The sequence below is a fragment of the Oncorhynchus mykiss genome, chromosome 4, assembly GCF_057628025.1.
Source record: "Oncorhynchus mykiss isolate SJ-2025 chromosome 4, ASM5762802v1, whole genome shotgun sequence".
Classification (NCBI taxonomy): Eukaryota; Metazoa; Chordata; class Actinopteri; order Salmoniformes; family Salmonidae; genus Oncorhynchus; species Oncorhynchus mykiss.
The window spans coordinates 70,432,789-70,448,264 of NC_143025.1; the positions used below are offsets into that span (position 1 = coordinate 70,432,789).

At 42.1% G+C, this 15,476-nt stretch overlaps 1 protein-coding gene across 8 annotated transcripts in view; it reads right to left on the reverse strand.

The window, feature by feature from the left end:
• LOC110522288 (CD2-associated protein) overlaps positions 1–15,476 on the reverse strand; it is a 101,012-nt gene that overhangs the window by 40,070 nt on the left and 45,466 nt on the right. For 6 of the 8 annotated variants that reach the window (XM_021600553.3, XM_021600552.3, XM_021600556.3 and 3 more), the window contains 8 exons: positions 13,944–14,118; positions 12,904–13,004; positions 11,231–11,351; positions 10,800–10,981; positions 8,203–8,290; positions 7,720–7,814; positions 6,378–6,476; positions 6,130–6,186 (listed from right to left, as the gene is read on the reverse strand). In XM_021600553.3, coding sequence (XP_021456228.3) covers positions 6,130–6,186; positions 6,378–6,476; positions 7,720–7,814; positions 8,203–8,290; positions 10,800–10,981; positions 11,231–11,351; positions 12,904–13,004; positions 13,944–14,118 — 918 coding nt within the window. Of the gene's footprint in view, positions 1–6,129; positions 6,187–6,377; positions 6,477–7,719; positions 7,815–8,202; positions 8,291–10,799; positions 10,982–11,230; positions 11,352–12,903; positions 13,005–13,943; positions 14,119–14,965; positions 15,081–15,476 lie in introns of all 8 variants that reach the window. The other 2 variants (XM_090232902.1, XM_090232906.1) reach the window with 1 other exon arrangement.

A 15,476-nucleotide genomic window follows, 5' to 3' on the forward strand; every position in this document is an offset into this window, starting at 1 on the left:
TTACTCGTTATTTGTTATTTACTGTGTATTTACTCCTTGTGTCAAATCACCCCCTTCCCTTTGTCCCTCCATTTGGACGTTCACACACGCGTCCGCCATATGCACAGGTGTCCCAAAGCTGAGGGAGTGAAAGGGTGAAGGGCCTAATTAATCCCTTCGATAACAACTTTGACCGAGTCGGCTACACTGCCGGCTTCAGAGCGAAGTGGTATCCCATAACACACTGCATCTTTTTTAAGCATCATTTTTAAATTTCACACAAAATAGTAGTCATCCCTAATTATGAGTCACCTGTATTTGTATGTGTCGGATTTCAAGGCTTGATACATGTAACATATGAAATACCTCCCAAATAATTATTTTAGCTGTTACTGGGGGGGTTATATCTACAGGGGGAATTTTCTCATTTTGAAGGTCATGCTTGTTTTATTATTTAAAAGTGGAACATGAATTGCATTATTCAAGTCATGAGTGTGTCCTGAAATTGATTGGTTTATTTGATCCCTTGCCACCCTTGAAGTCACCGTCTGAGTTCCATCAGCAACATGTGACAACGGAGCGCCCTCCAAGCGAGTTGGTAGGGGCGAGGGTGTGGTTTGTGAACACCGAAAAACAGTATGCCTAGGGTTAATTGTTTGTTCAAGGGGACAATGTTTTCATGTTTTTTTAAGCGCGCAACTAAATTCAATTATTTTGGGGCAATTGCTCAGATGAATTTCACATTTAACAAAGAAGAAAGGCAGGGTCTGTTCAACAATTGTTTGTTGCTCCAGAGAATGACTGCCCTTTGCTGTAACCATTACAACAATGTTTGGATGATTTTGGTCTTCATCAGTTTCTTTAAATTGTTCCCAATTCATGGTATTATTTCTGACGGAATATTTGTAATACATTTGAACAGGCTTAGACTTTAGTCGACCTGATATCATTCCAATTTAAACGGTATATCAATAGCAACACAGGGCTTCCTTACTGTAAAGTCATGTGCCAGAGATTCCGATGTCACGGCAGCTGTTCCAGGGATCCAGCCTGAGCAATGCACTGGGCCGAATCACTGATCTACAAATCACCTTGCTCCTTAGATAGAAAGATTAAGGAATCTGCACAGCGTCTTGCTCAGGCGCATCAGTGTGTCAGAGACTAGAGGGCTGAGGAAGAGTGATGCCAGGCATCTAATGCAGAGGCCAGAGCATGAGTCAGAAGAGAAGCACATGCTCCAAATGAACACAACAAGCAATTATTACACTGATCTTAATCTTGCTCATCTTAAAATGTGCTTTAATGTTTGTCCTATGGAATTACATAAAGTCCTTAATACATGATGCCAAGCAGTAAGACACTGCAGTAACACTGACAGCTTCTAGACAATAAGTGTGTGCTTTATATTCATAGCCTTTCCACAAGCCCAATGAGATCATTCTATTATAGTGTGATGACGACTTCCATGGCAACTTTCCATGTTAAGGCTATACCTGAGAATGATTTGCAGACAAACTGTGGGTCACCTATGAGTGGTGGATTAGGAGGTTTAAAACTCAGTCTTTCTCCTGTAAGTAAACATCATGCAGTGATAATAGGATGGATACTGCAACATTTCAGATTGATAATGCTCCTTGCCAGCACCACAAAAAGATGCATACCGGGATATGTATGCTGTAACAGTCCACACTGGGAGTTTATACCATGCTGGCAAAAACTATTTAGAAAGAGAGAGAGAGATGGAGAGAAAGAAAACAAGAATGAAAACAGAGGAAGAGAGAGAGAGAGAGAGAGAGAGAGAGAGAGAGAGAGAGAGAGAGAGAAAGAGACTGGCCTGGTAACCTCTTAATGGAGATCTGTTTATGGCTGCCCTCTACTGAGCATCTAGCAGAGCTGAGAACATTCCCTTCCCATCCCTCCCTCTCATGAACATTTGACCAGCGTGTGTTTCTCAACTGTCACATGAGCCAGTGCTCATCACATTCCCGTTGCCTAGGCCAGGGCCTTAAACAAAGGGCAACATTGAGCTAATTTATGGGGTAAAAACTCTCCCAACGCTCTGGGCCAGAAGACTGTGCTCCACCACTGCTTCACCCATTGACCTACATTTTTTTTTAACCTTTATTTAACTAGGCAAGTCAGTTAAGAACAAATTCTTATTTTCAATGATGGCCTAGGAACAGTGGGTTAACTGCCTTGTTCAGGGGCAGAACGACATATTAGTAACCTTGTCAGCTCTGGGATTTGAAATTGCAACCTTTCTAGTCCAACGCTCTAACCACTAGGCTACCCTGCCGCCCCAATGTGGGGGGGGGGGGGGGGCAGAGCAGTGTGTTCTCTCCACAGGGCCGTGACACGACACAACGACAGCCACTGTGTGGGCCGGTGAGGCAACAACGGGCAGGACTCTTAGTTCAAGTACCAGGAACTTTACTTACGATTAATTCAACTTTAACAAATGACTATTTAGCTGGAGGATACTTTTTGACCAGAAGGAATTGATAGTGTACACTTCTCTTTGAACAGAACAGCTGTGAGCAATGTTCCCTCTAAGCTGTGCTGGGGCGCAGCTTCCCCAGGACTGCCGCGCAGATGAAATACCAGCCCGCAAAGAGATGCACGAGATTGAACTTCCCTCAACTTTAGTAGTTTGCCCTGCCCTACATAATCAACGTGTCCCTCTATTGTGGGAATTGTGATCAAATCAACATATTTTCCACCTTTCAATGCAACATACCGAAACAAATCTAACAAGACTGTCTGTGATTTTGATGTAGGCAGAGCGCATCGTCAGATGATTCTATTGACAGCACAACGCGTGTAACCACGTGTGCACATTTATTCATATTCTTTGCTGGTTAATAGCCCAGTTACAGATCATTTCTGGTCTGCAATGGGGTGTGATTACTTCCTACAACAGCACAAAAACCATGTACATTTCTAGCCATCCTTGAAAATTGAGTCTGATAGAGCTTTTTTATGTCTTAAAGGGGCAGTGTTGAATTTTGAGACATGCTTGAATAAGCTAAGACGCCAATAGGCAGAGGGTCTGATTCGCTATAATAATGGTATGGGGATAATAATACATTTTAATTTATAAAGTGTTTTTTTGTCAAATCTCATTGAACGTAGGCTACATTGAACAACACACATAGGTTACTACTGTAGGCTGTATCATAGAAACGTTATAATATGCATTTTCTCCATTGTTTTTGATGATATGTCATTCTGGTAGACCTATATCAGGGATGCAGGCAAAAAAATACATATATATTTTTCTGGGAACTCAGTTGTCTCAACTTCCTGTTGAGAGTTAGAATAGTAAAATATACAACGTGCAATTTCGACATTTGGTTGTGCATAATAATCTCTCTCAATTAGCCATGTCAACTAAACGTTTTTTTTAGTAAATTAGTCTAGCTATCTAAACTTGTAGTAATAATGGTTGAACTACAGACCGGGGGCCCCCAATGATTTTGTTAGGCCGTCTCACTCCGAAATCATTAAAAACTGCAAACATTTCTCCCCACCGTATGACAAAATTTGTAGAGTTGCAGGAAATTACATGTAAAACGGAAGAAAAAAATGCTCCACCCCATGGCAAAATTATTAGAAATGCATGAAATTAGTTATAAAATTACTAAATCTTTTACATTAAACTTGTTTTCTCTATGCCCCATGGCAAAATGTGTAGAGGACGGCCGCTAAAATATTTTGCTTGCAAGGTGCGGGGGGCCCCTCAACAAAATGTAACTTAGGACCCCCAAAAGGCTAGGTCTCTGACTGCATGTGTGGGTATGGCTATGGGTATGCAGACCCGCAAGCCACTGCGGCCCCTAGTGTTAAGTTCAGTTTTTCTGTGGCCCACACGCCTATCAACAAGCAGCATACCACCCTGCATCCCACTGCTGGCTTGCTTCTGAAGCTAAGCAGGTTTGGTCTTGGTTGGTCCCTGGATAGGAGACCAGATGCTGCTGGAAGTGGTGTTGGAGGGCCAGTAGGAGGCACCATTTCCTCTGGTCTAAAAAAAATATACAAATGTCCCAGGGCAGTGATTGTGGACATTGCCCTGTGTAGGGTGCCGTCTTTCGGGTGGGACGTTATATGGGTGTCCCGACTCTCTGTGGTCACTAAAGATCCCATGGCATTTATCCTAAGAGTAGGGGTGTTAACCCCGGTGTCCTGGCTAAATTCCCAATCTGGCCTTCATACCACCACAGTCACCTAATCATCCCCAGCTTACAATTGGCTCATTCATCCACCTCCTCTCCCCTGTAAGTATTCCCCAGGTCGTTGCTGTAAATGAGAATGTGTTCTCAGTCAACTTACTTGGTTAAATCAAATAAAAAGTTAGACAAAATTTGCTCAATGCCCAAAAAAATTTGAAGGAACATTTGCTGTGAGGGATCAATATTAAAACTGTGAGAGCTCAGTAACTACAGTTGAAGTCGGAAGTTTATAATACACTTAAGTTGGAGTCATTAAAACTAGTTTTTCAACCACTCAACAAATTTCTTGTTGACAAACTATAGTTTTGGCAAGTCGGTTAGGACATCTACTTTGTGCATGACAAGTAATTTTTCCAACAATTGTTTACAGACAGATTTTTTTACTTATAATTCACTGTATCACAATTCCAGTGGGTCAGAAGTTTACATTAAGTTGACAGTGCCTTTAAACAGCTTGGAAAATTCCAGAAAATGATGTCATGGCTTTAGAAGCTTCTGATAGGCTACTTGACATCATTTGAGTCAATTGGAGGTGTACCTGTGGATGTATTTCAAGGCCTACCTTCAAACGCAGTGCCTCTTTGCTTGACATCATGGGGAAATCAAAAGAAATCCACCAAGACCTCAGAAAAAAATGGTAGACCCCCAAAGTCTGGTTCATCCTTGGGAGCAATTTTCAAACGCCTGAAGGTACCATGTTCATCTGTACAAACAATAGTACACAAGTATAAACACCATGGGACCTTACAGCCGTCATACCGCTCAGGAAGGAGACGCGATCTGTCTCCTAGAGATGAACGTACTTTGGTGCGAAAAGTGCAAATCAATCCCAGAACAGCAGCAAATGACCTTGTGAAGATGCTGAAGGAAACAGGTACAAAAGTATCGATATCCACAGTAAAACGAGTCCTATTTCGACACGGTTTGCAACTGCACAAGGGGACAAAGAATGGACTGATGAAACAAAAATAGAACTGTTTGGCCATAATGACCATCTTTATGTTTGGAGGAAATAGGGGGGGGGGGGGGGGCTTGCAAGCCGAAGAACATCATCCCAACCATGAAGCACGGGGGTGGCAGCAACATGTTGTGGATGTGCTTTGCTGCAGGAGGGACTGGTGCACTTCACAAAATATATGGCATCATGAGGGAGTAAAATTATGTGGATATGTTGAAGCAATATCTCAAGACATCAGTCAGGAAGAAGCTTGGTCGCAAATGGGTCTTCCAAATGGACAATGACCCCAAGCATACTTCCAAATAATGGTTTAAGGACAACAAAGTCAAGGTTTTGGAGTGGCCATCACAAAGCCCTGACCTCAATCCTATAGAAAATTTGTGGGCAGAACTGAAGAAGTGTGTGTGAGCAAAGAGGCCTACAAACCTGACTCAGTTACACCAGCTCTATCGGGAGGAATGGGCCAAAATTCACCCAACTTCGTGTGGGAAGCTTGTGGAAGGCTACCCGAAACGTTTGACCCAAGTTAAAAAAATTAAAGGCAATGCTACCAAATGCTAATTGAGTGTATGTAAACTTCTGACCCACTGGGAATGTGATGAAAGAAATAAAAGTTCTCTACTATTATTCTGACATTTCACATTATTAAAATAAAGTGGTAATCTCAACCGACCTACGACAGAATTTTTACTAGGATTAAATGTCAGGAATTGTGAAAAACTTCAGACTTCAACTGTATTATGTATGAACATTTAGAGAAATAATAAGTTTCAGTATAAAGTGAGTGATGACTTAGAGCCCCCTGACTAAGACCACATATTATGGTGGATCCAATATCAGCAGATTATTCCCAGGATACCACTCTCATCATAACTGTGTTTTATATCAATGGATGAGGCCCATATGAAATCTGTGAACATACACCATGTACTCTAACACAAGCATGTGGACAGCCCAGCGTACCTCTTCTGCTTCCTGCTTGGGAGACAGTTTGACTGATCCTCTTGATGTGGGAGCTGGCTGCAACATGAAGACAGTTTTTAATTAAAAAAAATAACTAAACATGTATGATCATGATGAAGACAGTTTTTATAACTAAACATGTATGATCATAAGACAAATGACTGACTTCACACACAGGCTACTAGGGGAAAAAAAGGCAACTAGAGAACACATATGGGTTCTGGCGTTCACTACCACTTTTATCTTACCTCTTTGTCTTCATCTGACATAACAGCCACAAAGTTGTCAGGAAAGACGCCCTCTTTACCTCCGATCTCCCCTCTCCACCACCCCGGCTCCCCAGTGTCCTGAAACATTACAAGAACTTTATTGGTGAAGCACTTTACGATGAAAAGGCTAAGACAAAGCACAGAACATCATAATACAGACATTTGGATACGTCTGAGAAACATTCTAAAATGTCTGCATCAGGCCATTTTGTAATCAAAAGAAATTCTCCCATCTCCTCTGAATAAACAATGATTATTTTCATTCAATATAAATCAGCCTCACTTCATGTTAGATGCAGCGTTCACATATGCAGCGTTTACTGTGAATGCAGTCTCCGCGAACGAAGAAACATTGCCTTTAGATTTCAAATCAAGTTGAGTGCAGCCCTTGAACATCAATCTGCTTAATGGACACTAGATGGCGCTTAAACATCTTGATTTACCCACAGCGGAACATGATCTTTCATAATGTGTCTGCCTTAAATAACAAACCATGATTCGAGACACATCATCTCTTAATGGTAACTCAGCCTCTCCAGACGGACTAGCACTATGTCTTGACCGCGTTCCCAGCATTAATGCTTTTCTTCAGGGTGTGAAATTCAAGTCCCCAGTCTCTGGCCAACATCAAGGGAAGCTAACTGCCATAGATCACATACTTGCTATGACGACGGCTTCCTCTCATCAAACTGCTTCCAAAACATAGCAGGGTGCTCGTTGGTGATCACGTTGTGTTTAGAGGGCTTTTTGAAATGGAGAGGTACTATCTGAACTGGTCCAATAAGAGGATAACTCATTTTCCTTTTCTAAATGACGTCGTGCCGACAAACTACCCAGGTCTACCTAAATCCCAATACAAAGCATTAGGACTAAATACTAAAATCTGTCCCTGGGGTTCTGGTCCAGTCCTTGCTCACAACATTCACCTAGCCCACTAGGGAAGAATAGATAGGCAGGGTTGGAGAGTGTGCAGTAAGATGGATGACTATACCTGGGTCTGGTCTGGGGGTGAGATTAACACACTGAGGGGACCACGGTCTGTGAAGGACCATGTTGACCAGGACCAAATAGATAATGCCCGGTGTTAATATGTGGCACCATTTGCCAGGCTTAAAGTGTAGACACATGGCTGAAAATATAGATCCTCTATCTAGTTACCTCTCTCCCTTACAAGAGGGACAGTCATGTAGTCTGTTTGAAAACTTTTTTGACTAGCAAATGGAGACTGTTGAAGTAGTAGCAGTAGTAGTAGCTTTAAGCTCCTCCACTGAGTATAGGCTAGGGCCACGGGCTTGTTGCTGGTAAATGTGGCTTTACTTACCTTACTCAATATTTGTATTACGTCGCCATCTTTCAGTGTCAGCTCGTCTTCGTTTGTGGACTCAAAAGCAAAGGTGGCCTTGCAGTATTCTTTTACTGAGGAAGGAGGAACAACACTCTGCATTTCTCAAGAAGTCATTGACAAACAAACCACACACACAGAATACATGAACACATGTTAAGTAATGGATGTGATATGTTTTCTCCTAGTGATACCATTCCCATTGGCTAATACTAACCCTGCAATTGGCTTTAAAAGTTGAACACTTAGCTAGGTAGCAACTGTGTGATTGTAGTTACACATTCCCTCACAATATAAACCTACCCTCAATGTAAGAACAACATGTAAGAATCACAATAAAACACTATACATGTTGTGTTATCATGATCAAGTGTAATGTCTGAGAACGCAACACTATATTACATTTTGAATAGAACAGTCACTTCTAATCATAAACACTGGGACATTTACCCTCTCTCTTACCTTTTGCTTTGCTGTCCCCCTCTGCTTTCTGTGAATCTGTCGTGTTGGAATGGGCGGGCTTTGCGGCAGATGGTAATGATGGGATTGGCTAAAATGAAGCAAACCACAGATGGATTTACTGACATGATTGGATGCACAGCACAATGCCCAGATGGTCTCCACCAGATCCCTGACCGGAATGAACACAGAGCCATCAGCGGACTGACTGATTGGTCAACAGACAGTGTGTCAGACAGCGTGCAGGTCAGTGTTTGTGAAGAGATGCCAGTCTACTACAGACTATGTCACATGGGTTAAGAGTTACGCTAAAACATATATTAACATCAGAAAGCTTGGGATGGGAAAGAGTCGACATAGAACAGCCTTTGTTAGTTGTGGCGCGAGCAGACAGACAAGTGGTAGAGCCAGGCAGGCCTAAGGTAGTCTGTTGTGTCTCGGGTGAAAGGAATTGAGAGCAACAAGCTGTTGAGTCACGAGGAGAGAGATGCATCTACTGATGGAGTGTGTGTGAACGACAGCGTAATGGAATATGCCATCTTGTAAGCTGTGGGACGAAGACTGAACCAACGCTGCCATGACAAAGGAGGGGGGGGGGAGAGAAGGAGGGAAGAGAGAAGAGTTTCAGAGGAGGTTAAATGGATGCTGTAATCGACAGTGTGCTATTAGCCGGCCTATTAATGCAAATAAAAAAATCTAACATTAATTTGGATGTGCAGCTGCAGTTTGTCTGTAAACACACCAAAATATCTCCCTCAGAAACACATCTCACCCAGAAACGCACTGAAATACTATACATGAGCAAAAGTATGTGGACACCAACTCTTTGAACATCTCATTAAAAAATCATGGGCATTAAAATATGGAGTTGGTCTCTCCTTTGCTGACATAAACAGCCTCCACTATTCTGGGAAGGCTTTCCTCTGCGGGGACTTGCTTCCATTTCAGCCACAAGAGCATTAGTGAGGTTGGGCACTGATGTTGGGTGATTAGGCCTGGCTTGCAGTCGGCGTTCCAATTCATCTCAAATGTGTTCGATGGAGTTGAGGTCAGGGCTCTGTGCAGGCCAGTCAAGTTCTTCCACGCCAATCTCAACAAACCTTTTCCATATGGAGCTCGCTTTGCGCACAGGGGCATTGTCATGCAGAAACAGAAAAGGGCCTTCCCAAACTGTTTCCACAAAGAAGGAAGCACAGAAGCGTCTACAATATTATTGTATGCTGAAGCATTAATGTTTCCTTTCACTGGAACTAAGGGCCCAGACTAGCCCAAACCATGAAAAACAGCCCCAGGCCATTATTCCTCCTCCACCAAACTTTACACTTGGCACTATGCATTGGGGCAGGTAGCGTTGTCCTGACATCCGTCAAACCAAGATTAATCCGTAGGATTGCCAGATGGTGAAGCATGATTCAGCAATGTGTGTGGCTGAAATAGCCAAATCCACTAATTTGAAGGGGTGTCCACATACTTTTGTATATATATAGTCTATCTCTCTTAGAAACACACAGAAATATCTCATTCAGAAACGCACTGAAATTTCTTCCACAGAAACACTGAAATACCTACCATAAAGACACACTGAAACATCTACCTCAGATATGAGGCCAGGAAACTAGGTCAGTCAGAGGGAGCAGGGAAACTGCCTGCCTGCCATCCAAACAATTAGCGAACAAAACAATTAGCGAACAAAACAAAGCTGAAGAGAGGGAAAGGTTGACAAAGTAAGTCAACCCACACTACACTGCGCCACCTCTCCCAGGACTGAAACACTCAGGGGATTCCAAAAGGCCAGCGACACCTATGAATACTCCTTCACGCAACACTAAACAATACTGACTGTGTAACGGTGGCTGAACTCCGAATGTTAGCTAATGTAAAACAAGTTCATAAACCAATATTATCCCATGTAAAATTATTTCATACACCAGCACTGGTGTTCTGACTTTTGTGATATGACTCTCAGTATCAACATGCTAACCATAAACAGTGGTGTAAAGTACTTAAGTAAAAATACTTTGAAGAACTACCTAAGTAGTTATTTTTGAACATCCCTGGTCATCCCTACTATCTGATCTGGCAGATTGACTAAACACAAATGCTTTGTTTGTAAATTATGAGTGGAGTGAGCCCCTGGCTATCCGTAAATGTAAAAAATAAAAATTGTGCCGTCTGGTTTGTTTAATATAAGGAATTTATAATGATTTATACTTGATCAATTTTATTGACTTTGATACTTAACTATATTTAAAACCAAATACCTTTACTCAAGTAGTATTTTACTGGGTGACTTCCACTTTTACGTGAGTCATTTTCTATTAAGGCATCTTTACTTTTACTCAAGTATGACAATTGGGTACTTTTTCCCCACCACATTCCTTACTAGTTTTATACTTATTATGTAACATATGACAGTTGGAAACTTTTTGGACATTTAAAAAGCATGCCCATCTTCCTCTCAATTGTGAATTAGTTCTCAGAGGACTTTGGCCTATTTTAAGGGGAAGTATTTAAGCCTTATCGGGACCTGTTGAGGTCCATGACACCCTGTAAGTGAGTTCTCAGACAGGCATCTCTCAGTCCTGGCTCAGCTCACTTACTTTGTCTTTCTTCTCTTCTCCCTCTGAGCTGGGCAGGCGGACCTTCAGCTTGACTGAACCTTCCCTGAAGATGTCCCCGAAGCCCACCCCCCGGATCTTCTTGGGCTGGGCGATCACTCCGTTGCCTGGAGAGGGGTGGATGGGGGGGCTGGGGAGAAGCAGAGCTTCTTTACCGCTAACGTCTGTGGGAAGAACACAATGTAAAATGTGAACAAAACAAAAACGTGCAGAAACACGTGCACGTGCATAGGCGCATGAGAAGAACACACACGCTCGCCCACATACACAAAGACAGGCACTATAGCCTCTTACCTAGACACAATAATACAAACAGAACCCTCAAAAAAAAAAACTCAATCCTTTAGCAGCTCTAACTTGTTATGGCATGCTCTGATTGAACATGAGTGACGCTCCGTTAGCTCCATTATTACCAGTTTCATCTGTTAATTCGTTTGTTTCTTCATCTTCGTTCGTCTCAATCTCTTTGACGAAGTTGGAGGGGAACAGTCCTGATTTTCCGTTCATGGTTCCACTCCACCAGCCTTCCTCTACCTGGAACAACCAATCAGAGCCCTCTGAATACCTGATGTACACATCTAATCACCTTAGAATAATATACCATATACATCACCAAGTTCCAACATTAGCCTATAGCCTAAGGTTAGTGCTGAGCGATAGTGCTTTTTTTTTTTAGGTCGGTTTGGTTATAAAAAAATAACCACATTTTTTTATTTGTTTTGATTCTGTTTTTAAACATTCAATTCATTCTGTATTATGTGGGTTAAATGCTGTAACACATAAAACAATGAAGAAAAATCCCATGATGGTAGTGACTGCCCATTACTGCCCATTACTGCCCATTACTGCACGTATTAACCATCGTTTATTCACATGACTTATATTTCAGTTGTTGTGTATATTACATTTGTTTTATTTGATGACTTGTTTTATTTAATTCCAAGTCACCCATCTCTACAGAGCTGCTGGCTATGCTGTCTGTCAAAATCCCCTTTTTAGTCGTTCAAAGTAAATAAGGTATACTTTTATGACTGCTGAATACCAACTATCAATCACTTAGATCATGTATTTTCAGGTAGAGATACCTCACGAAGCAACTGCTCTCTATCCCCTCAGTGTTTTGCCCCACACAGACTGGGCAAGTAGGTGTGCAATAGTTTATGGTCATTGTAGTTAATTACCACGTTTTCTACTCTAAACTATGCAGAATATTGGCCTGTTGGAAACTACAACTAACTACAGTTTTGGCTTGATGTTTGTTTATTTATTATTTCACCTTTATTTAACCAGGTAGGCAAGTTGAGAACAAGTTCTAATTTACAATTGCGACCTGGCCAAGATAAAGCAAAGCAGTTCGACACATACAACGACACAGAGTTACACATGGAGTAAAACAAACATACAGTCAATAATACAGTATAAACAAGTCTATATACGATGTGAGCAAATGAAGTGAGATATGGGAGGTAAAGGAAAAAAAAGGCCATGGTGGCAAAGTAAATACAATATAGCAAGTAAAACACTGGAATGGTAGATTTGCAGTGGAAGAATGTGCAAGGTAGAGATAGAAATAATGGGGTGCAAAGGAGCAAAAAAAATATAAATAAATAAATAAATACAGTAGGGAAAGAGGTAGTTGTTTGGGCTAAATTATAGGTGGGCTATGTACAGGTGCAGCAATCTGTGAGCTGCTCTGATGTAATTTATGTCTAGAGAAAATGGTGCATTGAGCTGACTAAAAACTAAAAGGAATTAAAATAATTGAACAGATCAATTAGTTGTCCAGAAAGCGGAACACAACAAAAATGTTGTTAATCGCTCAGCTCTACCCAAAGAACTATTATCTGTGAGTTAGGATTTGCATCCAATGTAAATATGGTCATGTGTAAACACCATTAGGCTGTAAGTTAGTCTCCCATGCAATCCTAACCTCTACAACTTCAACAGATAAATCAACTCTAAACAGAAAAATGTGTCTAACACATTTAATAAAGCACAGGTAAGGTAACCCAATGCAGGAAAGTCATTACGAGCAGCATATGTAAATAGCAACATTTCGGGCAGTGTAACGAAGCACTAGCCTCACCTCCTCATCGATGTCGATGGTATCCCCCATCTTCAGTTCGAGCTCATCCTCGTTCTGGGGCATGTAATCAAACAGCGCCTTGCACTGCCGCTTCTTAGACACTGCAACAACAACAAAAGACAGGAGCCTGAGAAGGCTGGGAACACCAGTTACACCAGTCCATTCGCTGCTCAATGGGTCGGCTAATGGCGTCAACATCCTGGAAGCGCGTGCACGGGTGTTTGTTTATGATGTGTTTACACACCCTGGTGTGCATGAGGGCAGTGTGGGAAGGGTGTCTGGATCCAGGAAGTGGAGGAGGAGAACACTCCTCTCCTGATAGGAGCACTATGGGACTTTTCAGCAAGGTGCTCCTGTGGCAGGACACGCCCATCTGAACAAGCACAGCTGCACACAGAGGCTGTTGAGTCCCAATAATATCTCCTTTCTTCTGAAGGGTACACTCATTCACTTCTTCCCACAAATCTAAAAACATTGGATTGGAGGAGGCATGGGCTAGTGTCAGTTTCCTGCAGAGACAAACGTGATTATCAGAAGTTCGTCATCTCCACTTTAATGCTGCATTTCAATAGGGACTTGACCTTCATGTAACCCTGCTGCTGTTGACACATCAAGTCAATCAAGTTCTATTCACCAATGTCACACAAGAGAATGTGTGTATGCTATACAAAGGCTCAATGTGGAAGAAAAGCCTCCATGACTAGCAGACAGACATGCAAATACAGCAGCAGGGAATATAGGCTATATCCAGAATGCACCTACAATCCTTTTAATACATTTGACACAATTCAGAGGACAGACATCTGATTTCCTTCCTCCCACAGTGTTGGGAAACATGAATTGAAAGCAGTTTATTCTGAGAGTTACATGTGTTGGTTCCCTCTGTGTGCAGCAGGCTTTAGCCTATGGTAGATTAAGTCCACAGAAATGAATGGAAGACCCTGGGCATTCTTCCTAGTGATTCAGTTAGTGCTTTGGTGGAGACAACATGTGATTATAAATATGAAAGCACAGCCAGCACACACACACACACAACTTACTCTTCTTGAGTCCACGGGGCTGTGAGTGTGGCTGGAAGCCCCCAGCTGGGATGCCGTAGGTGCTCATCCTCTGGACCAGGTTGGCCACGTTCCCTGCACTCTTCTCTCTCCGCTGGGGCAGCTCCTCCTCGGCCTCCTCCTTTGTCACGTTCACCTCCTTGGGCTCCTTTACCTCCTGCCACCACACACACACACACACACACACACACACACAGCAGAGAGGACAATGATTCATTTCAGCTATATTACAAGAGGAACAGTTGCACATTTTTGTGGAACAGTTCCATTTCAATAACGTTTCTGTTTCTCAAAATCATTGTCACGTGGCTAATCATAAAAATCTGAATTAAAATGATCTGAAAGTTAAAATTCAACTAAAGTGAGAGCACCGGCCTCTGTCAAGTGGACACATTGATACACCGAGATCTATAGGCAGCTAAAGGCATTAGGGCATGGAACTCATAGCCTATAGACCAATGCAGCAGTAGGCCAATGAATTCCATTGTCAACTAAGTGAAAATACATAAAGATGTCAAAAACATACAAATTCAGGTTCTTTCTACTCAGTCGTCTGTCTGCCTGCAATTCTGTCTAGACTTGAGTTTCTCTTTTTATCAATTCCCCATTACGTCCGTTTACTTTCTGGTGAAATGGGGAATTGATCAAAACAAACAAACAAAGGGCAAACAATTCACACAATGAAACAATGACTGCGCAAGAATTGGCGGGAGACAGCTGAACCATTCTGGAGAGAGACTCGCCTATATCTTAGCCACACACCCCTCCCTTTCCTGTCTAAAATGTTAATTATATGCAAGACACATTATCTTCACACATACAGTGCATTTGTAAAGTATTCAGACCCTTGACTTTTTCCACATTTTGTTACATTACAGCCGTATTCTAAAATGGATTAAATACAACAACAAAAATCCTCAATCTACACACAACATGTATTTGCTCTATAATTATGGAGTATTCAGAAATGTTAGCAAATTTATAAAAAAAACAAATCGAAATACCTTACAGTCTCAAAAGCATTCAAAGCCTTTGCTAAGAGACTTGAAATTAAGCTCAGGCGCACCCTGTTTCCATTGGTCATCCATGAGATGTTTCTACAACATGGTTGGAGTCCACCTGTGGAAAATTAAATTAATTGGACATGATTTGGAAAAGGCACACACCTGTCTATATAAGATCCCACAGTTGACCGTGTATGTCAGAGCAAAAACCAGGCCATGAGGTTGAAAGAATTGTCCGTAGAGCTCCGAGACAGGATTGTGTTGAGGCACAGATCTGGGGAAGGTTACCAAAACATTTCTACAGCATTGAATGTCCCCAATAGCACGGAAGACAGCCTCCATCATTCTTAAATGGAAAAAGAGTTGGTCATCTGGCCAAACTGAGCAATCGGGGGAGAAGGGCCTTGGTCAGGGAGGAGACCAAGGGCCTCTGTGGAGATGGGAGAACCGTGCAGAAGGACAAGCATCTCTGCAGCACTCCACCAATCAGGCCTTTATGGTAGTGGCCAGA